Raw genomic sequence first — 24,955 nt, 5'->3', positions numbered from 1 at the left:
GGGGGCTGAAAATCAAGGCAATGTCGCCCGGTAGCAACGTGTGACCGCCCGCGACGCGGTCACGCGCGCGGTGGCGGTACCGTGCGTTGCGTAAACTCATCTGTCTGCCGACCAGCAGGGCCTGTGCGGTGGCCAGAAAAGCAGACGAATATTTCGGAGGATATTTGCCGGGTCCGCGGGGACGGCCCCGCGTTTAAGACCGATGCGTGGGGCTCCCTATATAAGCACCGGCCGAGCTCGGCGGCTCTAACGATCTGCCAGGTCCGGCAGATCACCGGCACGCACCGGAGCGCATCTGGCCGTGCGCGGCCGCTCGCAAACAACCGACCTAATTGTTGTGTTTGAGCGACACATTTGCGCAACACCTTCCCGCGAAAGGGTTAATTACGACCAAACCGGTCACCGGCGCGGTTACTAGAAGTTACAGCATTGGAGCTGCGGGTCGCTTTTGGAGTCCGGTCCGGTCAGCGGTATGTTGCAAGGAGCACACGGATCCGTGCGTCGTTCTGATCTGCCGTAGCAGTGGGCCACGGGAAGGCTCTGGGATTGGCAGAAGCATAATTGAGTCATTACACGCGGCGAGCTCTTGGGCAACCGGGCTCCACGCAAACCCCCCCCCTGCGACCTGTTGTTTCAAGCGCTGGTGAAGACTAAACATGGCATCAATTATTCCTTTCGCGTACGGCTGACGCAAGCTCTGCGCGGCCCGCCGTGTGCGCTTCAATGCCGTGTCCCCGACGTACGTTTTCGGGAGCAACACGACACTCTCTTCGGCTCAACTCCTGAACCTGGGCGGCTGAACTAGGAAAACTGTTTTTATTGAGAAGAAAGAGGACATGTCTTATCGTTCTACATGCTCGCGTCGTCGTTACGGTCACTAGATCCACCCAAAGCCGATCCTTAGCTACGGGACGTCTCTGATGGGGGGGTGTCTCCCGGAGACGGAGCAAGGTTGGCTGGGGTCGATCTTTGACAGTAATCAGATGTGTTTATTCCTCTAATCTCCGCTGGCCACTCGGCCACTCTACTTAACACCTACGGTATCTCCTCTCTTTCTCGGCTACAAATATCCTAGACTACGTACGGTCCGGCTATCCGGCCGGTGTCAATGGTGGTAGTACGGCAGCGCGGCGTGTACCAGCGGGGCGGCATGGACCACCTTCTTCAGCACCGGCGCGGCGTGCACGGCGTGGCCACTCTTCTCGACCACCGCGTTGAAGCCGTGGATCTTGTCGGCCGTGTACGTCACCTTGCGGATGGTACCGTCCGGTTCGGTGAGCGAGTAGCTACCGTGGACGACGCCGTTGGCCAGGGTCTCTTCCGCGTGCTTCGAGTCGCCGGTGTGCGGGTCCGACACGCCGTAGCTGAAGCTGTAGTGCGGGTTCGGATCGTACGCCTCGACGTGCTTCAGAACGGGTGCCGCGGCCACGATGGGAGCGTGCAGAACCGGGGCGGCTGCTACCGTGTGCAGGGGCTGGATGGCTTTGGCCGCGTAGCCGTACGAAAGGCCGGGCCCATACGAGAGGGGGCCGTAGACGGGTGAAGCCAGGGCTGCCGCTGCCATTAGCGATGCAACCAACAGTACCTGCAAGAACTCGGCATTTTAGAGTGTGGTTCTTAACTCGGCTAACGGGTTGCGAGGTGTTGGGGAGGGGCCTCAGGAAGCGCTCCATTTCGACTGTGCTCAACCGCCCCAAACCGGGATTATCCTGGGCCACAGGGCACTGGGCACTCGCAGCCGAATGTGAAGCACTTCTGACAGGCGCCCAACACTTGCCAAAAACTGACTGTTCACCTTTGACATCATTTTGTTCTTGCTTAGCACTCGTCACACGGGAACTTCACTAAAGCCACTTCTGACACGTCTGCAATCCGGAGGGATGATGGTATCGCTCGTCGCTCGGGCCTCTATCCGGGTCGGGCTGTGGGCTGTGTGCTCTCCAAGCAACGCTGTTCTTTGGTCTGACTCGGGGACCATCTCGGCGAGCATATAAATAGCGAAACCCACGGAGGGCCACTCGCGTGGATGCTGTGTGCGCGCGCCATCGGTTGACAGAATTCCTGTGGTGGAGAAAAGTCACCCTCCCCGCTGTCCCCCTAAGCGTGCCCCACCGCGCGCCCACGTGTGTGGGGCAGCAGGTTTTTCCTTCGCCGGTCTTTACATCACCGCCGGTCACCGCGTCTGTTCTTTTACTTGATTCCACCTCGCCAGCACCTCGATGCACTGCTGCTGTGGTTCAGTTTACAGACTCGGTGCACATGGCGGAGGAAGCGGGTGGCTTTTCCCGCCCTTCGCGTCACCGCTCACCGTCCGGTCTCGGTGACGAGTGTCTCATAAAAAAGGCACCCAGACTCACGACGAGATTTGCGAGCACAGAAAGTGCCCCCTGTCAAAGCCACGCACATTTTGGTTTCGATGGAAATTAGATCAACTTACTGCGCAGTGGGTCGTCGATCGAAAGTCACAACGCTTGTTTGATTCAGCGTGAGAAAGTTGAAATGCAGAAAGTTTCGGACAGCCGGCTAAATTGGTGCCAATTTGGGGTCCTTAAACCCTGACCCCATCGCTGCAAAGGATAGTGTTTATTGCATTTTACAGGAGTCGAAAGAGTTGTATACTAGAATGATGTCTTGTTGAAAAAGGCAAATATATGAATTTAAACTATGAAATAATGAAATGAAACATAAAAAAATTAAAAATAAAATAAAAACTTTGCTACCCGGAGAAAGCTATGTGCATTAGAAATAGAACTATGCCAAAAGCCATGAGCCACCATGAATTGAGACTAGCGGGTTCAGGTGCCAGATCACCTCTATAGACATAATCAGACTTCAGAATGCTCTGGAAAACATAAAGCCGCCAATTCTTAATTAAATTTAATACGTTAAGCGAATCAAACATAAACAGCGCATAAAAGGCTAAACCGACTAGAGTATAGAATCGCGAACGAAACGTAACAAAATAAGCAGACGTGAGGAATACGAGAAACTGTAAGTCTAGTTCCCTAATTTTGTTGTATGAAATTAACCTTCACTATCTATAAACAGTCCTGTTAATGTTGAAACAAAACATAACTCTTATAAAGAGTAAATCTCAAAGACAATATGAACCCAATGTGAGATGGAAGACAAGGAACACAGAATAGATGTCCAACGCGCGCTAATCGAAAGCAGCAAACGCCAGAGACTACGAGACCCCTTTTTTGCGAAATAGAGAATAAAAAACGATGATTTAAGCATTAATAAAAGCTCGTGACGAAACTGAAGTCGATTAAATCTTGCCACCGAGTCGATATGTTGCCGGTGCCGGATGATAAAGCGGTGCTCGATCCACATAGCCTGTGACCGATCCCCACCGCCGGCGGAAAAGTAGAGCGCCACGGACCGGCAAACGGCCGGCATCGCCGGAGCCCGACAACAAACGTCCGCTCGTCAGTCAATGGAATAGTTTGTCACCACCCTTTTCTGGGCGACCAGCACTGGACTGGCCAGGCAGGACTGGAGTGGACCGTCTCGGCTTGGCCTGGGACTGGACTGACCAGTCGCCGGGCCCTGCGCGGAACAGCTGATCGAATGCAGCAGCCGGCCGTGTGCAGAAGTTTCACAACATCAATATCGGCGGGCGTTTAGCGAATTAGTTCAGCCAACCTCTGACGTGCGCACAATTGACACGCCGGTGAACCAGTTTATCATTGTGTGTGTGTTTTGAGGGGGGTGTGGCGGGGGGTCAGTCATGTTGGTCGCGCCGCGCGTTTACGTGCGCATCGAGCAGGATTAATTAAATCGTGTATTCTTGAAGCGCATTATACACGCGCGGGAGGAACCGTCAGACGACCGCTCCGAAGGCGAAAGTGTTGCCACAGTAAATCATGTTTCCTCCGACGTCGGAGTGTCCACCTCGGTTTTTAATGCTCGGTATGCGGAGCATCTGGACACCGTTGATGGAGTGGCGCTCGATGGGGAGAGAGAGGGACGTAGAACGCAGTGGCGGCAGGTTATTACCGCAGAACGGCGGAATTCGCACTGCACATTGGCACGGGTTTCGTTACTTTGTCAAACGAACTTCACTTACGTAACCGCCGATCGGTACCGATCTGTAGCGAAACGAAACCGTTCTCAGGATTGTTTTGATTTTAACTACAGTCATTTGTACCAGTCACGATGGTGTTAATCTTAGAATCGTTTGTTACGGCTCAAGTTGCATCTGCCAAAACTAGTGATTCTCATTCAAGTGTTCATCCTCTAATGAGTTTCGAATTATTTCAGAAAAATTGATACACGTAAATGCGTGGTCTTTGAGAAACAGATTCAAGGACACAACTTCCTGGGAATTATGCAAAGCTATGAATATAAATAAATCACGAGAGTGTCGTTCGCAACAAGCCTTACACTAATGGCGTTGAGCTATCTCCCTTACTAATAATATGAGACTTGTAACTAGGTTCGCTACAAAAAGGAAGTTGTCCATCATTGGGCGCATAATCCTCTACTCTGAGGTGCACTATGGAAATTGCTCGGAGAAATTCTGCAGGAAAACATCCGGAATAGACCAAAGCATGAAAAACATTCTAGGATTTTTATGTTGATAAATCAATGAGTTTTATTATAAAAAGGATGCTTGTATTGCGACTTTTGAACTTTTCAAAAGAATCTCTAAAAACGATGCGTTTCAAAAGTCATCTCAACACAAACTTCACTCTTCAGCTTTATGTTGCAACCACAAGTTGCTTGCTTTTACAAAATCCCAATCAAGACAAGGGAGGTTGATGCAACAAACATCCCTCAGCTTCGGCAAATGCCCTTGCGGCTCAAGCGCGATCCGCTACTCCGCTGGGCAAAACCATCAATTAATTAGCAAAAATATCCAAAGCTGGCCCGACATGAGTTTTGCTGGGGCCACCAAACCGAACCGAATATGAAGTCTGATTGATCAATCACGCACGCGCGCAACGGGCGGGAGACCTACGGTTGTTCTGCCGAACGTCTCGTTTATGGCCGCAGGTCATCAAGGTTTTCGCTTCTGATCACGTAGCACGCCGGCCGAACGGCGGCGTGCTTCAACTCATTATTAGTGTACTAGTAAAATTAGGGTTTATATATTTCAGTCTGTGTAGCAAAAGGTGCACTCAAAGCTCGTTAAATATCCTGCCAATGCAGGACCCCAGTTGCAGCGTGTGTGTTCTTTGGCGACGGCGCAATTTTGGGGAGTCAATTCGAGGGACCCTAACCGAGCGCTACGCGGGCTACCGTCGCGGCTGGGACAAGGGCTGGGCCGGCGGCCACCGGAACGACGGGACCACGCTGGACCACGGCATTGAAGCCATTGACGGGATCGGCAGTGTAGTGAACAATGCGCAGCGTGCCGTCCGGTTCCACCAGCGAGTACGAACCTAAAGCGGGTGAAAGAAGGAAACCGAACCGCCATTAGTTGAAGTGGCCGTCCCGAACAGTGAGCTCGAATGGCTTCGAGCGCTTCGAGCAGTTCAGCTAAAGCTCTGCTCCGTGGGTCGTCGTGGAAACTTTGCCGTGCAGAGTTGGTCGACATAACGAACCTCGTACGATGTCGCCATCTCGCGTCTCTTGCTGGCTCTTGGTGTCGCCCGTCAGTGCGTCTTGGACGTTGTACGCGTAGCTGTACTGTGGCAGGGGATCGTAGTTGGTGTTGACCGCTAGAACCGGCGGTGCCACTGCGGCGATGGCTGCCTGTGTGCCGCTCGGACCAAACACTGCCACCAGAAGCCCGATCGAGGCAATGCACACTGCGAACTACGAGTTGGAATTGGAGAATCAAGTTCAAAACGTAACGGAAAGCACACGACGTGGTCGAACGACCGTTAAACTACCTTCATTTTGATCGTAGAGACTTCACTGAACCACTTCGGAACTGGAACCACTTGGTTGCGGGGTTGGAATTGATTTGATAGCCTCTGGACGCGAACCGCAGGTTTATAAAGCAACACAACATGGTTCAACAACGCATCGCCGAGCCCTCCACAATTCATGTTATGACGCACCGACAGGCAGAAAAAAAACTACTAAATTCAGCATATCAAACATGGGGCCACATGTACGGCGCACGGTGTGTTTATTATAACTCGATTAAACATTCACGGCGGTATCGCGGCCGTAGCCAAATTCAGTCGCCCAAAAACCGTGTCGCGTCTGCTTCCCGCAGTAATAAAGGGAGCCGCCGATGCGGTCATCATTCAGGTCGCACAACCCACCATGGGGCATCCTGAATCCGTCCGTCCATCGACAGTGCGGATCGATTGTGTAAGAAGAAAGCATAAGACAAACGTGTGCCTTCCGGCGGAAAGTGAAACGCACGCCAGGCGACCACCTACCGAAAAGGGTTCAACTGTTGATTAATCGAATCAATTATTGTGCAATCAACCTGCCATTAACACAGTTCCGTTGGCGAGGCGTACGCTGTGAGTAGATTCGCACTATGCTCTGTCGAAGGTCCTCGGTACGGTACCGGCGCTATCGCTCAATGAGTGAAGGTCAAAGTGGCAAAGTCAATATCAAACTGTAATGCATTATCGAATGAGGGTGTTGCATAATGATAAAATATGATCGCGAAAGCTGCATTTTGCGTACTTGTGATCGGTAAATGTTGTTACACTTCTATTCGTGAACCGAAACGAGGGTTCGTCGCTTTTCGTGCGTCGGATGTTTTTGATTGGATTGAAGTTAATCATTGACACAAAGTTATGGGCAAAACGACGCGAATGTTGAATGAGATGTTGTTTTTAAATGATTTGTAGCAGAATTAAATGCTCTACAATTGAACTCCAAAAATGTATCGTATATTACAAATGAAAACCCGCCTTGGAATTAAAGTATCACTTTAACCCTTTACGCCGTGTCCAGCACATGTTACGTTTTGCAAGGTCAAAACGCAACGCACAGAGTACTGAAGTGCTGGAGTACTGCGCAAAGACAAAACGCTATTGCATCAGATCGACTTGGTCAGATCGGAAACCGCGATCTACACATTTCACCAAAACAGGTTGCGAAGTTTTTCAACATCGAAATGCGAGAAATCTCAATTTTATTACTATACGATTAAAATGTATACACTGTTAAATCCGTAACCATCCAATTGAAAACACCTCAAGACTAAATTCAGACCCAATGAGGCCAATGCAATGATCGACAACGGTTGACATTTATTATCCCGAGATTCGCCGCGGGTTCCGATGGTGAGCTCTGGCTGTAATAACCGACCCACCGTTGGTTCCTTACAACCACCGGCCAAACCATACATCCGAATGCCCTCACGTGCCCTGCATTTGATGGCATGACTGCGCGTTGGTGCGACATTTAGCACGGTTGCCTCGCTCGTAGGGTTTGCTAGACAATGAATAATGGTTGAAAAAGTATTTAAGGCCCCCCTTCGAACACGATCCCTCCGCAGTGTCTGTTGGGTGATCTTTGAAGGAGCATAAAAAAAGTCAGGTAACAATAGCATAAAATGTGCACAAATTATGCGCGCCTGATGCAAGAAAGTCCAGTTGCGGTGCAGCCTGTGTTGGTGGTGGGCATTGGGGTTTGATAAAACGTGTTGATCGCCTGGGCGTGTTGATCGTTGCTCCCTTCACGCTGCCAGCCGGGCCAGCGGTCCTAAAGCCCCCGTGCATCGCGCACGCAGCACGTGAGGCAAAGTAAAAGGCGCGAGTAGCGCTCAAAGTTGCCTATTCGCTCGCCGTGATGGAGATGTCTTTTACCTTTGTGTTTCATGGTGTACGACATTTGCTAATTAAAGAGCAACATAATGGCCATTATGACAATGTGCGCTCTTCCGTGGCAATTAATCGATAAATGGGCTACGACATGCCATCCAATGCTTCTGCCGTAATCAAAAGTACTTCCAAAACAGCGAATCTAACGTTTCGTTTTTTTCTGAATTATTAATGCAATCGACAAGAAGTTAAGATATCGGTCGAACATTGTGACGCCCCTGACGAGATAGTCGTACGCACCCGGCATGTCCGGTCGGCAGTGGCTCTAACGCTACGTACATTCACTTTCTGCAGCCGCAAGCATGCACCAGCATGCAGTCGATGCAACATTGCACCGCCCAAATGGCTGGGGCGTAGGGCGGGCGTAGCAGATCTTAACGATCGCGCAGCTGGTTGCTGGCGCAAAGTAACACAAATCGAGCGCCCATCGATTGACCCTGTAGCCTCTGAAGATCACGAGACGTGCAGTGATCCAGAACACACACAAGCACAAGAGCGAGTGCACGAGGTACGCAAAAAGTGTGCGAGCCCCGGGCTCATTGTCGGCGACATGTTTTAATCAAGTTGAAAAGGAGTTTGTCCAAACTCTGAGCACCCGCACACACTTATTAAGGGCTGTGGCTGCGAGAAACAGTCCGATTCAGTCCGACTTATTTTACAACGCGTGCGTGAGTGTTTCGAGTCGAATGCGAAGGTGGTAGCTGGACCACCCAATCCCAATAGTCGGCGAGAGGAATAAAACGAAACCGTATGCTTCTACAGCTCCAGCCACTTATGCTCCCCGCGAATGCCACATATCACCGATTGTCATCACGCATACACTTAAGAGAGTGCGTTTTGAGCTTTCGATATAAAAAGCTGCTCTAAGTCGGGACCAAGCATCAGAATCACTCCATCGCTCTAGTAAGAACCTCGGAACGTCTGTATCGTACAATGGCATTCAAAGTAAGCAGAACCCGTGCCGTGCCGGCCAGTGTTTCCTGAGCTATCGGTGCGAACAGTTTCTAATCAAGCATCCTTTGGGACCTTTTGCAGTTCGCCGTCTTCGCCGCCATCGTGGCCGTCGCCAACGCCGTTGCCATCGGCTACCCGGCTCCGCTTGGCGCAGTCCACGCTCCGTACGGAGCAGCCTACCACGCTCCTTTGGGAGCTGTCCACGCTCCGTACGGAGGATACCACGCCCCTCTGGGAGCTTACCCGGCTGTGGCCAAGGTTGCCGCTCCGCTGGCTTACCCGGCCGTCGCTAAGGTTGCGGCTCCTTTGGCCGTCGCTAAGGTTACCGACGACTACGACCCGAACCCGCAGTACAGCTACAGCTATCACATTGCCGTAAGTTGAAAGGTGTGGCCAAAGACGTACACACGGGGATTACATAATCTCCTGTGTCCCTGTAGGATGCTCTGACGGGAGACAACAAGGAACAGCAGGAGTCGCGCTCGGGAGATGTTGTCACCGGTTCCTACTCTCTGGTAGAGCCCGATGGCACCCGCCGTGTCGTTGAGTACACCGCTGACCCCGTCAACGGATTCAACGCCGTTGTCCACCGTCAGCCTCTGGCCGTCAAGGCTGTAGCCCCGGTTGCTGCCTATCCTGCTGTGGCCAAGGTCGCTGCCCCGTACGGATACCCCGCGTACGGCAAGGCCATCCTCGGTTAAGCTGCGTTAAACGGAACTCGTCTTCAGATACGTAACGGCAAACGTTTTTCTTATGTGAAGTGCACAACGCGAACACTCTTTCTCCAAGTCATTAGTTAGCACTTACTATTTATTTATTCTTCCGTACTTCTCTAAGTCTCACTCTCTGCTTGTCTTTCTTGCTGCTAGACTTGATCTCAATGCCTAGCACCAACTGTTTCCATCACCTTGTCTGTACTTCTCGAGATGTGTACATATGAAAATGACTTTTCCCAACATGGATGCTGATTGTGTTTGAACTTTGTGATAAGACGGTTGCTCTATTGTTTCTGTTTGTGTAAATGGAAAACAACAACCAAACTGCTGATGAAAATAAATGCATACGGTTTTCACGTACCATTTTCTTTGAGTTATTCTTCCAACATTTCCTACAGTTGCGTGACGTGATTCAAACTTGCGATTGAATGGGAATCAATCGTAAATGTTTAACATTTTAAACTAAAATCGTACAAAACACAAAAAAAGAAACAATTAAAAATACAAAAAAAAATTAGATCCCAAAACAATGGCTTAGTTTTACTTTGGTCGAAACCGGATTCTAATCTTTATTCATTTTCATCAGTGCGCCGTATCAGTATGAGTTATTAAAATACTTTAAAGAAAAACAAGCATTTTCAAGAAGAAGAGCGACAGTGAAAGAGCATGAAGTGATAATGCTGAAGAACAAAATACGTTCAAACAATCATATTGAAATGTTGAACTTAAAAAAAAAATTCCAAAATTTTTTTTAAGACGATCCAAAAATTGCATATCTAATCTATGACGGCAATAACGTTGAATCCTTATAGCCCTACAAAAACGTAACATGGGTAATTTTTACCAAATAAAAAATTGAGTTGTTGTGTTCCACATATTTTTGATTTTATAGTACTTTGTGCCTGACACCTAACCGATGAAAGAAATCAAAGCCTCGTCTGATTGGCCTGACTTGCCATTAATTAAAGAATATTACGTTGTCTAATAAAAACAAATCAATACAATTGATGCACTATTTTTTCAGAAACAACTTACAAACTAAGTAAACTACACTCACTCGGATCATAAAGGAAGGGTTGAGACTGTGGAAGGGCTGAGAGTGAACCAGAGCCTACGAAGAGTTTGTATATGTTTATTTTAAAACTAACAATTTGTTGCCTCGTTCGTAGATCATTCGCCTGCATTTCATCGCGAAAGGCGAAAGTTCGTACCCTAACAATGCATCGACTTGAGTTGGTTGGTACTGGATCTGGATCTGTTCGCTCTTATAAAAAATCTTTGCTACTTTTTAAGCAATTTGTAAGAGTTTTTTACAGTAGTTATAAAATACACTTCGTGCAATTTTATCGTTTTTTTCCGATTTAATCAAAACAGATCAGTACAAAAAAATCTCCAAAAGTTTTATAAACAAATCCCATATGCAGCAAAAATGTTGAGGTGCTCCGAACTACTTTCGGTGGATTGCGTAGGGCACTGGGCTTACCATAAACTCCGATATCCTTTCTTTTCCCTTCGAGCAAGGTTGCTACAATCGCGGTGGAAAACATGTTTCTCGTTGGTTGGGCGTACTGCTGCTTAGCAGCATAGTCGCCGGGTGTATTGCCATCAAATGAAAGGTGACAAAGGTAGGAGTGTGTTTGTCGATATAAAAAGCCGATCATTCTCGGAGCAAGCCATCAGAACCAAAGCACCGCCCTAGTAAGAACAACGGAAAATCTTCAACCTATAATGGCATTCAAAGTAAGCTGAACCAGGTGGCCAATACCTCTACCGTTGGGCCAGTGTTTTCCGAACTGTTAGTGCGAACAGTTTCTAATCAAGCATCCTTTGGAAACTTTTGTAGTTCGCTGTCTTCGCCGCCATCGTGGCCGTCGCCAACGCCGTCGCCATCGGATACCCAGCCGCACTCGGTGCAGTCCACGCTCCTTACGGAGCAGCCTACCACGCACCTTTGGGAGGTTACCACGCTCCTTTGGGAGCCGTCCACGCTCCGTACGGAGGTTACCACGCACCTCTGGGAGCTTACCCGGCCGTCGCTAAGGTTGCTGCTCCTCTGGCCGTTGCTAAGGTTGCCGCCGACTACGACGCGAACCCGCAGTACAGCTACAGCTACCACATTGCCGTAAGTTGAAAAGTGTGGCCACACAAACACGCTAGACGACTACATAATCTCCTGTGTCCCTGTAGGATGCTCTGACCGGAGACAACAAGGAACAGCAGGAGTCGCGCTCGGGAGATGTTGTCACTGGTTCCTACTCTCTGGTTGAGCCCGATGGCACCCGTCGTGTCGTTGAGTACCATGCTGACCCCGTCAACGGATTCAACGCCGTTGTCCACCGTGAGCCTCTGGCCGTGAAGGCTGTGGCCCCAGTTGCTGCCTATCCCGCCGTCGCCAAGGTCGCTGCCCCGTACGGATACCCCGCGTACGGCAAGGCCATCGTCGGTTAAGCTCGGTTAAGCGAACTAACTACCCTTCATACACATCACCGAGACGCTCTGTGACTCTTTCTCCAAGTCATTAGTTAGCACTTTCTATTTATTTATTCTTACTGCTCGATCCTGTCCTATAAGTCTTACTTTCTTTTAACGTGACTTTTCTGTCGCTAGTCTTGCTCTTTGTGCTAGTTTTCATTTTTCTCTCTATGATCTTCACTTAGTGCTCTGCTGGCTGTTACTAGGAACATCACAATTCATCGCACCCTAGATTCCCTCTAGTTGTACTGCTCGATATATGTACACATGCTGCTGACTGTGTTTTGACTGTGTGACAAGATGTTTGTTTTTGTGAAATAGAAAACGAATGTAAGGTGAATGAAAATAGATGCAATTTCTACAAAAGATTTGTTCAGAAGTACTATTTCTTCATACGAGTTGACGACTGACGATACGACATCGTCGGCGTCTGGATCACAGCGTCTGGATCGTTTATTGGATAAACACAATAAAACCAGCGTCATCAATCAACTCAATTCATCGATCACTCCGACAGCAATCATCAGCCTATCAACAACGGCACTGAAAATATTTCATACATTAACTTTGGATTACAATTTTAAAGTTATAATTAAACTTTTTTGGACAACAATCGATATTGGTTTAATACTTGATGCAATAAATAACAAAGATCGATAACCTGCGCGTTTCTGTACATCATATTCCATTCGAATGTATACAAAAACCTTAGTACCGTTTTTCGGAACAAAATAACTTCCATCTGAGGATTATGACGAGCAAGCTGACTGCTAGAAAAAGTCCAGAGGAATACGTAAATTGAAGATGTTAAAACGACCAGCCCTATATAAAAAAGGGTTACAAAGATAGTAAGAAAAGAATCTGAAATCGCAAATAAGGAATTAAAGTTTAATCGAATATTGTTATTTCGTTGCGATTGATAGAGCGATCGTTGTATCATAACTAACTTATGCGAGCCTCGATGAACATGCAAACGAAATCAAATCTTTCTAAGAAAATAAATTTCAAATAAAACCATTGTCAATTAGCCGTCAATGTCAGATAAATTGCTCTGCTGACCGACCTTTCAGGCTCTGAAGGGGTTTGTGCAAACCAGTTGCTTTGAAAAGACAACCACAATTTGGAATATCAATTTGGTAGATACTTTTTGTTTTAATCTTAGAAGAACGGACCGGATCGTATTTATTTATTTGGAATATCAATTTGGTAGATACTTTTTGTTTTAATCTTAGAAGAACGGACCGGATCGTATTTATTTGGTAGATACTTTGAAAGTTGGTCAATTATTCTTTAAGGTTAACGTGAGTTAACACCATATCTACGGATGTAAGGAACAGAACAAAGTATAAAACTGCGCATTACTGAAACCACTATTGCGCAGCGCTGGATACTTTCATTTTCTATTTTATCCAACAGAGAAACAAGAAGCACACAGCCGTCAAACAGGACCACTATTTCGAATGAGACGATAACATTTCTCCTGTCCAACAGTCTGCAGACCTTTGACAAATATTAGAGCAAGTAGCGAGCTCCAGACAGTCGTCGTTCCAAACAGCAAAACAGCTGCTACACACGCATGGCACATGCACGCATATCCCGAATGGGCCAGTGGGCAATAAATTAAGATTTGGCAGTATGGCACTCCCAGCCAAATACTGCGAACGGGGGTGAGCCGCCCAGCGAAACCAACGCCTCTCTGTCCACTACGGGCTGTGAGGCCTCACCCTTTGGGTTGGTTTTTGCACCATGTAATCGGACTTTGAGAACGAAAAAAAATAAATAAACGCCAGCGATACCGTGGGCAAGCGGTGGGCAGTGGGTCCACCACTGTTGGTAAAAGTGGGACCGCGCCGCAATCGAAAACGTCATTGATATTATTTTCCTTAACTTGCTCGCTTGTTGTTGGCTTGTTAGCAAATGTTTCACAGAGCGCGGAGGCTCTGTTCAGTCGGTTCGGGCGGCACCCTGCGAAAAAAGGACACCAATCAGGCGTGTAAGGGGAAGGAAAAAATACCGAGCTAGACATACACCCAGCGGCTCCTCATATCAAATCCATCTATAAAGCGGGGTTTTTTCTCGTTTCGTTCGATGCTGGTCATTGCCACTGCCACCACTCCTGGTCACGGCCTAAGGTTCGGCCAGTTCCACAGCCGCCCAGTGCGTGCCCATTAGTGCGTGGCGTGGTTGGCGATATAGGTAGGAATTGGAGAATTTCGTATATAAAGCAGTGGCAAAATTAGATTAGGGTACATTCGTTCTTACACAGCCAACACCCCCAGGGCAGCAATCAAAATGACTCTACGAGTAAGGCACGCAGAGTTCTCGGAGCGCCGCGAACAACGAGCAAACCCCTATCATTCCTGTTGCGTTTTCCAGCTAGCAGTTCTGGCAGCGATGACGATCGCCACCGCCAGCGCAGTTGCCATCGGATATCCGGCCCCGTACCATGGATATCCGGCGATCGCCAAGGTAGCCGCACCGCTGGCCGACTACGACCCGAACCCACAGTACAGCTACAGCTACGCCGTGTCGGTAAGTTCCGGTCGCCGGAGTCGATCAAGTTCCAGTGGCTAACCCGATCACCGTACTGCGCAGGATGCTCTGACCGGGGATAACAAGAGCCAGCAGGAGTCGCGCTCCGGAGATGTTGTGACCGGCTCGTACTCCTTGATTGAACCCGACGGTACCCAGCGTGTGGTGGAGTACACGGCCGACCCGGTTAACGGATTCAACGCCGTCGTACATCGTGGCGCCGGAGTCGTCAAAGCTGTCGCGCCGGTAGCGAAATTCGCCGCCCCGCTGGCCTATCCTGCTGTGGCGAAGGTTGCTGCTCCACTGGCCCACCCGTTCTATGGATAAATGCAGACGTCCTGCCAACATAAAAAAAACCATAAAAAACATCAAACGCTCCCCATCGCTAGCTGTTAATGAATGCCACGCTGCCATACTGCTGTGCCGTTACCTGAACCGTCTTCTGCAAATGAATCCGCCGCGTACCTTCCAAACACACCAATCAATGTACATTCGTGGCACACAGTTGCCGCCTTGACCGTGTGATTGATATACAAAGCAAATATAAATCCATAATAATGGCCATATTGCGTTTGTTTTCAAAATTATTTGACCCATCTGTCTGTTTAAAATTGGGCGGGCGATGATACTGGGAATTGCAATAATAATTCAATAAATTCATTACCTACATGACTTACATAGCATATGGTATTAATATTATTAAACCACATTGTATTTAAAAAGTTCCCACGTTTAAACGATCGTTTGGCAAGATGTAGCGTCCACTGTCACTCCGGTGACTCAAATGGTATCCACTCCGGACTCCGGGTGTGTTGCAGGATCTGGGGTATTTTAGTGAAGCCACGATGCTTTGTTATATGTTAACGTAAGAAGAACTATTGATTGTGCTTAAACAGATTCAAACAACGCAATGACACTGAATTCGGGAGCACATTTTATACATGGTCTGATTTAATTAAGCTGTCTGAATTTCAAACGGTAATATTGATGTTGCAAACTTTGATTCAACACTTTTAAGAGTAACATAACATTATTTGGGAGGGAGCATTCATCATCATTTATTAAGTGCGAAACAAATGGCCGTTACCGACTAACTACAGTCGATCACGTTTTAATACATCTCACGTGACCAACGAACAATTACTGAACATATCTTTATCGTTCACATTTATCCTTCGAAGGCTTATACTTTCTTCACAGAAGCAAATGATCAACGTATTATAATCTAATAATAAACGAAAAAAAAAACCAAAATGGAAGGTTTTTAATATCAGACGTAACACTAATCTGCACCATAAAATTAACCACTAAATCGATTAATTATCACGTGCATAAAACTGACGATTGCGCCCGGCTGGCTGCAGCATAGATTCTAATGCCCTCCCACTGCTGGCTATACAGCGTTGGGTCTTTGCTCCAGACACACCGCTCGGTGTCGCCGATCGGCAGCCGCCCTTCACAACACGATCACTACGACGACGACGGTGGCGGCTGCGCTGAATGAGGACATAAACTGGACCACCTGCGCCGCCCCGTTTGTTGGAGGCGGCGTCGGAGGTGCAAACACGGTGCGTGTTTCATTAAGCGCCCGATTCTAGATGCGGCGGCCTTCCTGCGACGTCTGGCCACCCGCCCCGGTCGGCAATCAACCGATCGACCACTCCCCTAGAGCCTCAGCACAACAGCATGCGCCCGCCGAGTGTGGGTTTCTGCCCAATTTGTGCTCCGGTGCGGCTCTCAGCGGCCGAGAGTGAACGTGTTGCGCCCGGCAAGGATGTGTGAAAATTGAGCCCCCATGTGAGCAGCAATGCACTGCGACCGGAGGCCAGCCGCCCAGTCTGGCCTCAGATTGGTTCTGCGTGAAACGTGAACTTGTGAACTGCACCGCATAGCCGGAGCGCTTATCGTGCCCCGCCACTGCAATTGCAGTTCTGCGCCCGGTGGGCGACGGTTTGGGGCCCAACACATGGACGTGATCTTGGTACGCACATTTTGATAACCATCCCACAACGAGAGGCGCCCCGATCGCCGTACGGTGCTAGGCACCGAGCCGATCGGCACCACTGTGAGGCCATTTTAGTGAGGGCATTAAATAAAGAAAGAAAAAAAAATCCTCTCATCGAAGTGATTGTAGGGCGTTGGTTCGCGGTGGTGAGCCAGTTTTCGGGCGGCGGCGATATTTGAGCGCACTATAAAAGGGCGTGGAAGCTGGAGCTAAGAATATAATCAGTATACGGTTGTCAAACGGTCAACACCAGCCACAGCAGAATCCCAAAATGGCATTCAAAGTGAGTTGTGCGTGAAGACATGCAGCTGCCTCAGCAAATGCCTCGATTGTGTGGTTCAATTTAAAATCGCCTCTTTTTTACGTGCAGTTCGCCGTCTTCGCCGCCATTGTGGCCGTCGCCAACGCCGTCGCCATCGGATACCCGGCCCCGCTCGGTGCCGTCCATGCCCCGTACGGAGCGTACCCAGCCGTTGCTAAGGTTGCCGCTCCTCTGGCCGTCGCTAAGGTTGCCGACGACTACGACCCGAACCCGCAGTACAGCTACAGCTACCACATTGCCGTAAGTTGAAAGGTGAGTCCAAAGACGTACACACGGGGATTACATAAACTCCTGCGTTCCTGTAGGATGCTCTGACCGGAGACAACAAGGAACAGCAGGAGTCGCGCTCGGGAGATGTTGTCACTGGCTCGTACGCTCTGGTTGAGCCCGATGGCACCCGTCGTGTCGTTGAGTACACTGCCGACCCCGTCAACGGATTCAACGCCGTTGTCCACCGTGAGCCACTGGGCGTGAAGGCTGTGGCCCCGGTTGCTGCCTATCCTGCCGTCGCCAAGGTCGCTGCCCCGTACGGATACCCCGCGTACGGCAAGGCCATCCTCGGTTAAGCTGAACTGAGATCTAGCGATACTCAAGCGCGATCAATCGGTCAGCGATACTCGAGTGCGAGTGTGGTGAGCCGATTGGTTGGAGCACCTGGGATACAACGACGACGTCTGCTAACGCACAACAAAATGGCCCAACGTATAATGATCGAACAATCGAATTATCTACACACCACGATAACTCATTTGTAAATATTAGCGCAAGTGCTTCGAGCAACAACCAACGATCCAACATCATCATAGCCCTGTTTCGCGCGGTTGGAGATTAGTGACATTGACAATGATTGACTGTGTTTGACTTATTTGTTTTTTAGTTCTAGTAAACGTAACGCTACGAAATGCTGGAAAATAAACCACCATCGTTACCCGTTAAAGAGTGGAAACAATGAAGGGCCCTGTGTTTGCGCCTATTTATGCTGCTGGCGTAGCAGAAACATATCCGAACGTGGACACCCAAAGGAACGAATGAAACCAGATCGTCCAAAGTCGCAAAAAACTTTCTTTGGAAAATTATGTTTGTTTTTTGGAATATCCCGCCATCAGTCACCGATTTCTTATGATGATCCAAAAAACGGCGCTTACTCAACGCTGTGTTCGTCGCCACATTGATCGCGCTTGATTATCTTATCTACAGTGTATTTTACATAATATGTTTCCCACAGAACTTCGCCATCCACTTAAATGCTGGTGTCCTTAAATAAACCTGGCCCGTAGATCAATTATCTGCGAAGCACCGATTAACTGCCCCGCTCCGAAAGACAAATTGATGATGCAACACGCATCGAATGGCAGTCTGCGCAACGAAGGCTCATTCTTGCGATCGAAGGTTAAGATAGCACAACATCCTGGGAACCTGGCTGGTGGTTTTGGAGAGATTGTACACTGTCCATTAAACTCTCTTCACACCGCGCCCGTGTTACGAGACGCTATGCGCTTTATTGGCTTTCTTCACCGTGAACTTGACCGATTGACACTTTTTTAAGGTTCACCCTACCGGTGGCGTACCGGTTTGGAGCGACGTTATGTTCCCTCGCCCGACGTAATTGACAGCGTAATGAGCTTTCCACATTCCATAACCGACCTCTGGCCGGTCGGCTGGCGGATTGCAGCGGATGAAGCCAAGAACTTGATCGAAAAGGTCTAGAAACGCGAAGTCATCGAAGCGCGCGCGCGCGCGAGGTTCATGTCACAACCCATATAAGTACGGATCGCACCCGCTTGGAGGGGCCAACAACGAAAAAACGAGACGTTTCACTTGACGGAACGTGTGCGTGTACTCACAGTTTGGTCCAGGCACCCTTCGGGCCGTACAGGAACCGCTGCAGAGTCAGCCAGCGGCGCTCGGTGTTGGCATCTTTGGCCTTCCGCTGGGCCTGCTGTACGCTGAGGCGCGCATTCTCCTCCGATTGACGTATTCGACAGGGTACCAGTATTCTTTCCTGTAATGGGCCGAACGAAAGAGATGTTGGTAACCAATTTCTGCCGCGTTCCCGGAATTCCTTCCCATTGTTACACGATCCCGAAAGCCGTGTACGTAACGGTTTCCCAGCCTCAGCGGTTCAAGTTACCTGAAACTTCCGCCGACTTTCCATCTGCAGCTTGGCCCGCCGTTGCGAGGACAGCTTACACGATTCGTAGCATTCGGCCCAGAAGGTGTTGAGCGGCTCCCACAGCGTGTTGGACAGGTCCTTCTGGTACGAGGTGAACAGTGGTTTAATCTGTCGAAGAAACGCAGCGCAAAACACAGCGAAAACGTCAATCGTCAAACGTCAAACATTTAAATACTTTGTCGGCCAATCAATCTTTCGACTCGCAGGAACCCCTTACAATACACAGCTTCCCTCCCGGTGGACGAGCGACGAAGACATAAGGAAGTCCGGTAATCACCGGCGCGACCGGTAACAAGCCCGAGCGGCCCTGCCAGCTAAGTTGGCGCAATGGTTGGTAACCTTTAAAGGGATCACGAAATTGCACGAAATCTTCCCCATACGAGCGCCAGCAACTTCGGCCACAGTCAAGCCAACAATCGGATGAAAAATGAACGTCGCCGGGGCCTGTTACTTCACGGGAAGCGGCACCCAACAGAAAGATTGTACCTTTCCCATTTGTGACTTGGGCGTTCGATTAAGGGTATGGGCAGACGATCATCGTGCTATGCGCACGGGCCGCGCATTAGAGTGCATCGTGGCACGCGGCAGCGAAAGTGCACTTCCGCCCAAGGATCGGGCTCCCGCTGCGCACTGCGCTCGTATCTCTATGCGAGCAGGTTCCGAGCTCGCGGATGGTTGCCAGTGAGTTTGGTTGTCTTCCCTGCCACGCCGCTACTGCTGCAGCAGCCCAACACCCCAATGGTGCTATTGATTACCTTCTGCTGTCCGTTTGCCCGTTGTGCAGGCAGACGACAGACGGCTGGCAATCATCTCGGGATCCGCGGAGACCTGGGCTTGCTGCGCATAGGCAACGAAGCGTAGGCCTATGCTTTAAACCGGTCCCAGAAGGTCTCCGTGGCGAACCGTGTGGCAGACGTACCGGATGGGAGATGCGGGCTCTACGCGTTTGCTGAAAGGAAGCAGGAAGTTTTCGCCGCTAATTAAACGTTAGGAAACACAAATCGGCCTGTGCTCCAGTCTTGTCCTTAAACGTGCACCACCGACGCTCGGCGCAATCGGGCTGCTGCTCGGTGGCCGTTTTCCGGAAATGGACACAGTGTAAAGCTTATCGCCCTGATTGCCACATCTATTCTTACAAACGGAGCCCGGTACTGGGAGATGCTTTTTGTTACCTCCTCGTGATGTCAATAGGAACACAAAAACGAAAATGCCTGCCCGACTGCTGCCGCACGCAACCCGTACACGAAAACCGGATCTACACTTCCAGTTCGATTGGCGCTACGAATTCCGCAATCCCAGTTTACGGAACCGAGCGATCCCGTTCGCTTCCCGTTTTGCTTAGTGTACGGCAGTGCCACGGATCTGCGTGCGCTCTCATTACCTTTTTTACCGTGTCAAACCGTCGTCCTCGTTGGGTTGCGCGTGGGTCCGGAACCTGCCCCAACAAATGGTCGACTGTCGAACGAGTTTGTTAAATTTGACTCGATTTAAATTTTGACATCGACAACCAAGTTCAAGGCTTCACACCGCCGTCCGATCCCACTGACAGCTTGCGGGCGAAAGCGGTTTCTTTGGCCCGGGGTCCGGCACAGACAGGCGTAAGTAAGTAGCCTAGCAGCTTTCAATTTTAACCTCCGTTCGGGTGGTTTCGTGAATATGTGTCAAAATATGTATGCAAACAGGACGTGACACGGGAGTATGCCCCAGTCGCTGGTAGAAAGCACGCAGCAGGGAATATTTAGAGCTAGAGATAGTTCCCCCTAAAACCAGCGATACATAGAAATGGTAACACCTAAAACTACTTTCACTACATCTAATGCAGAAGAATGTATAAATTTGGGTTATTCACAGTCGCTGGAGTACGATTAGGCTCCACCATGCGTCGGGATAACAGCTAGTTATTATATGATGGAAAGATCGAGTTCCCAATAATCGTTGTGATCGATCATATGATTTCTTTTTAGAAGTAAACAAAGCCAACGACCAATGATGAAATAACCGCAGCGTTACTGAAAAAGCGGCGCCTCTCGCTAAACCGACATAAGTCACACATAAAAACAACCATCCGTTGGCTCGGAATCGTGACAAGTCGCGGAGGAAGCGCTTTTCCCCATTTCACCAAGCCGGGTGGTGGTCAACTTCTCGCCAAGAAATTGTCCCTCGTCGCGCTGTACTCGTTCTGCAGCCTATCGGCAAGTAAAATCAGGCTGTTTTTCCTCGTTTCTCCACGCCGGATCGCATGCTTCAACCACCCCGCGGCTGAGAGGCGACTCACGCGAATGCCATCATGCGACGACTCTCCCCGTAAACACGACGCGATGCGATCGGTGGAGCATTTTCTACCGACTCCGAGGGTATCTTATGCTGCGCCCCGGTGCGAAGGAGATGAACCGAACCGACCCAGCACCGTTTGTGCCATTTCTCTCGGACCAACCGAAGCTCCACGACGGATCAAGTTTTTCTCCCGGCTCCGGCGTGTGTCTGCCTTCGCGTCCGCGTCTATAGCAACGTCGTTCCGGTGCGGAAGCCAGTAGGGTTCGGTTTTCGAGTTCGCGGATGGCCCCGGAACGGTGCTGGAAAGTTATAAAAGAAGATCCTCTCCGGCAGGGCTGGTTAGTTTCGCGAAGAAAGTTGAGCCAGTAGCCACGCCACTCCACACGGTAGTGGTTCCATCTATCGAGGCGTGATTGCAAAGCCTCAAAGCGCGGGTATCGGATTTATGGAATATTTCGGAAGTGGTACCGTGCGTAGGTGACGAGATATTGAACAGATACAGTGGTACAGTAGCGGACTTTGCGGTGTGACGTAGAATCCAGTGCCAGAATGGTTGAGCTCAGTGTGAAACTGAAGTGATCTTGCAAATTCTGAAACACTAGCAAGAAGCGGATTTAGACCGGATTTGCAGTCACGGTTGGAAAGAAGTGATCAATTGTCGAGTGCCCGGTGCGAAGTTCCAACCTTCATCTCGGAGTGACAAACATGAAAACGATGGCCTCCTGTTGGCAGCAGCTACTCTTGCTGGTAAATATTGACGTCGAAATCGGAACACGATCGGGTGGACTGTCGGATCAATGAAAACGGAACCAATAATGCACTCTGATCGCGGTATAATCAGGATTTTATTACCGGCCGATGTAGGTTTTAAGGTTTCAGCTTAATTGCACTTCTCAACCCTTGACGAAGTGTGCTTGTGTGTTTGTGTCTCGAAGTGGACCATAAAGTCGTAAAATTCCGCAGCAGCAGCAGCAGCAGCAGAAACAGTGTTACTTTTGGCGTTCAGCCTACAACAAAAATGAGCACCAATTTCTCATCTTTATGGTGACCGCGGCCGGCGCCTCACGGTTTGGACTGTTTCAATCTTCGTGTGATGATCGCGTGCTGCACGAAGGCAATAAAACATACATTTCACATGCGTCGGAAAATTGCGGGACGCCAGTAATAAACTAAAGCAAATAGGCGGCAGCATATGCTCGGATCTTCCCATGTTAACGGACGAAAGTTTCAGTTCCGGCCCGGGTTCAAAGTGCCATTGTTTTGCTCGTCGTGCAAAAAACCGCCATTGTGCGTTGTTTTCAACCATGTGTGAAATGGAGAAGCGCCTACAACCGGAAGACATGCCGGAGAGCACTGATACTACGGGCACAACCTGGCAAATCAGCCGCCCATTAGTTGATAGCTAATTTTATGCATCTTTTGCTCGTAATTACGCCAATTATGCAGACGATGGCGAAAGTGTTTCAGAAAGATAGAGAGATGTATATTAAAATAGACGGCACATTAACGTAGATAGCGGTTCGTAGTTATACAGTTTTCTAGTTTTCGAACCAAATTATTTTGATGGACCTCAGCCTAAGAATCCAGGATTAAATCAAATTGATACTCCAAGAAAACCAACCAAACTAAGAAAAGCTTCAGTGAAGAGAGTTTTACGAAAAACAAAATTTCTAACTGTTCGTGAAGCATAGAATCTGCGGAGGGCCTTTAAGAGCCGTTAGTCGAAAGTATCACCAAACAATGGGTACAATAAGATTCAATATCTTCATCAGCTATGAATCACCCACAGCCACGGTTACGGTGTGCCATCAGTTACATTGCCAGACCTGTGTGTTGCTGGCTCACGATGCCGCTTAGCGTTCGTTTTAAAGGGCGCAACCCTATGCAAACGGGCGCAGAAACTTTACATAATCCGGGCTGCCAGTTCCTCCTATCACGACCTGGCACTTCCTCTTCGCTTTATTAATGGGGCTCGAGAGGACCTTTTAACGCAACCGAGAATCTTTGGCAAGGCAACACTTTCAACGTAACAACTCCTCAACCAAGTCGCGTAACTATAAATTAGTCAACCCATTTCTAGCACTGACCCAGACAGGTTAATCCATGTTTTTTGGGGTGTTTGCATAACTTGGACACATAAATAAAGCTCAGGGTCCGCAGCCATTTGTTTCTCATTATGCTGTTAATGTTTGAACTGCGACAGCATGGGAATAAAGCAACACAAGTACGTGAACTTTGAAACGATCGGTCTCTGTGGAGCATTGAGGTTCCGGAGTCGGAGTCGGAGTCGGTGTCGCTTTCTCCTTCGCACCACCAATGTTAATGCTCTGCCGACGCATTGCATTTTGCAGTGAAGATCGCATTTCAAATTAATTTCTCGCCTCATGAACGCACGGGCCGCGCGTGAAATGAATAAATCCATTATTGGACCACTGGCCAGTATCACCTTACAGATCCTATCGGTCAGCAGCAAACGAACAATACGGGTTACACAGCCGCAGTTGGCTGCAGTAAAAAGGAAAAACCTGAAACCGAAAGCCACTGGTGGTTCTGTGATTTTCCATTTACGCACGGTTATGTTTATTTATACTGCGGCTGTGGACGAACGCGCTCGTTCAACACACCCTTACGGCCACGGTGCCAGGGAGAGAATATCGGAGAAATTTAACGACGGCTCGATGGTATTCGATCGATTGACCGCCACCCGCACGGCAGATAAACCGCATTATTTATGCTGTATGTGGGGCCTGGAAAAATGGTCACGGTGCATTACAATGTGGTTTCAAAGATATTGTTAATGGCCGACGGTGGCCAGAGCTGCATATCCTGGCTTATCGTACACCGATTTCTATGCACAATTATTGACCCGCCCGGCCGGGTCGGCAAACCGTCTTCACTGCGGTGGTATCGCTGTCGCCAATCGTGGTGGAAATCGAAAGTCGAAATGGTCATTTTCATCCAGCCAACGGTTGCTGAAACCTGTTTTCCTTCAGGGCTGGAAAGAAAAACTTGTCCAACTGCTGCTGGTGTTGCGCCTGCACCACTGACCGACGAACAACCCGCGTGAAAAGGCGCTGGCGTGGAAATGTACAGACTCCACCATAAACCCACTTTGCAGCAGCCCGGCCAGTGGGGGTTGGACACCCTCGAAAGGTACAGTCACCCGGCAGACATGCCACTTGGGCGTACACCACACGGGACGAACAACGAGCGGTGGCCTCCTTCGAAGCCGGGGCCGTGGCTAGGGCCGCGGTCACAGCGCACGGGCCGGCCGAAAGGGATAGGCTAGACGACAAACGTCGACCGCGTCAACTGCGAGACGCCACAGGTCACCTTACCGATAGCAACCAGATCGCTGATAATTTATGTTTCCAACCGCGTACTGCGGCAAGCGGCTACCAAGTGCCAAACTGCTGGCTTGAGGTTGGCCAAGCACAATGCACCGCGAAACGTATTCACCGCCGGTGCCCTCGTCGTCGGTGGGGCGGCGGTGCATTCTCGTGCACGCACGACGCGACACGGCCTAACCCGGCGTGAAAGGTGCGTTAAGCGCTCTCCGGTTTTTCTCGGTCATTCGATCGGCGCGTTTGGGTGTGACCGAACGTGATCGGAGGAAAGGCTCTTTGATGAGGCCCCTCACGCTGGCTAATGCCGCTGCTGCAGGTTTGCATGTAAAACCGGATTGAAAAAAAATCGCCTTTTTCATTGCGCTAAAACTGCACGTGGCCTTCGGGGGACACTGGGCGAGCTCACGTTTTGTTT

The 24,955-nt window shown here is 49.5% G+C and overlaps 5 protein-coding genes across 7 annotated transcripts in view; 2 read left to right on the top strand and 3 right to left on the bottom strand.

Moving 5' to 3' along the window:
* Window positions 1–24,955, bottom strand: part of LOC131212708 (neurobeachin-like protein 1) — a 40,756-nt gene that overhangs the window by 6,653 nt on the left and 9,148 nt on the right. For all 3 annotated transcript variants that reach the window (XM_058206680.1, XM_058206678.1, XM_058206679.1), the window contains exons 11-12: window positions 18,878–19,027; window positions 18,591–18,748 (exon numbers count right to left, since the gene is read on the bottom strand). In XM_058206680.1, coding sequence (XP_058062663.1) covers window positions 18,591–18,748; window positions 18,878–19,027 — 308 coding nt within the window. The remainder of the gene's footprint in view (window positions 1–18,590; window positions 18,749–18,877; window positions 19,028–24,955) is intronic.
* LOC131212710 (cuticle protein 7) lies at window positions 1,106–1,807 on the bottom strand. The gene is made up of 2 exons (XM_058206682.1): window positions 1,796–1,807; window positions 1,106–1,585 (listed from the first exon to the last, which is right to left on the bottom strand). The coding sequence occupies exons 1-2, from the start codon at window positions 1,805–1,807 to the stop codon at window positions 1,106–1,108; spliced, it is 492 nt and encodes a 163-aa protein (XP_058062665.1).
* On the bottom strand, window positions 5,224–5,896 carry LOC131212711 (cuticle protein 21-like). Its single transcript, XM_058206683.1, has 3 exons — window positions 5,844–5,896; window positions 5,553–5,766; window positions 5,224–5,390 (listed from the first exon to the last, which is right to left on the bottom strand). The coding sequence occupies exons 1-3, from the start codon at window positions 5,847–5,849 to the stop codon at window positions 5,224–5,226; spliced, it is 387 nt and encodes a 128-aa protein (XP_058062666.1). The 5' UTR covers window positions 5,850–5,896.
* Window positions 8,642–11,863, top strand: LOC131211377 (cuticle protein-like). Its single transcript, XM_058204811.1, has 6 exons — window positions 8,642–8,690; window positions 8,781–9,074; window positions 9,140–9,399; window positions 11,089–11,155; window positions 11,259–11,537; window positions 11,603–11,863. The coding sequence occupies exons 1-6, from the start codon at window positions 8,679–8,681 to the stop codon at window positions 11,861–11,863; spliced, it is 1,173 nt and encodes a 390-aa protein (XP_058060794.1). The 5' UTR covers window positions 8,642–8,678.
* Window positions 16,651–17,312, top strand: LOC131212712 (larval cuticle protein A2B-like). Its single transcript, XM_058206685.1, has 3 exons — window positions 16,651–16,707; window positions 16,795–16,986; window positions 17,052–17,312. Exons 1-3 carry the CDS (start codon window positions 16,696–16,698, stop codon window positions 17,310–17,312), a joined length of 465 nt encoding a protein of 154 aa, XP_058062668.1. The 5' UTR covers window positions 16,651–16,695.

The sequence above is a fragment of the Anopheles bellator genome, chromosome 2 (genome assembly GCF_943735745.2).
Source record: "Anopheles bellator chromosome 2, idAnoBellAS_SP24_06.2, whole genome shotgun sequence".
Taxonomy (NCBI): Eukaryota; Metazoa; Arthropoda; class Insecta; order Diptera; family Culicidae; genus Anopheles; species Anopheles bellator.
This window is presented reverse-complemented; position numbering and strand designations above follow the sequence as displayed.

Excerpts from the sequence above, each read along its gene's own strand:
- LOC131212711 (XM_058206683.1), bottom strand. Across the intron at positions 5,391-5,552 it reads AGATGGCGACATCGTACGAG|GTTCGTACTCGCTGGTGGAA; the intron begins GTTCGTTATGTC and ends CACCCGCTTTAG.
- LOC131211377 (XM_058204811.1), top strand. Across the intron at positions 11,156-11,258 it reads AACCTATAATGGCATTCAAA|TTCGCTGTCTTCGCCGCCAT; the intron begins GTAAGCTGAACC and ends AAACTTTTGTAG. Across the intron at positions 11,538-11,602 it reads GCTACAGCTACCACATTGCC|GATGCTCTGACCGGAGACAA; the intron begins GTAAGTTGAAAA and ends GTGTCCCTGTAG.
- LOC131212712 (XM_058206685.1), top strand. Across the intron at positions 16,987-17,051 it reads GCTACAGCTACCACATTGCC|GATGCTCTGACCGGAGACAA; the intron begins GTAAGTTGAAAG and ends GCGTTCCTGTAG.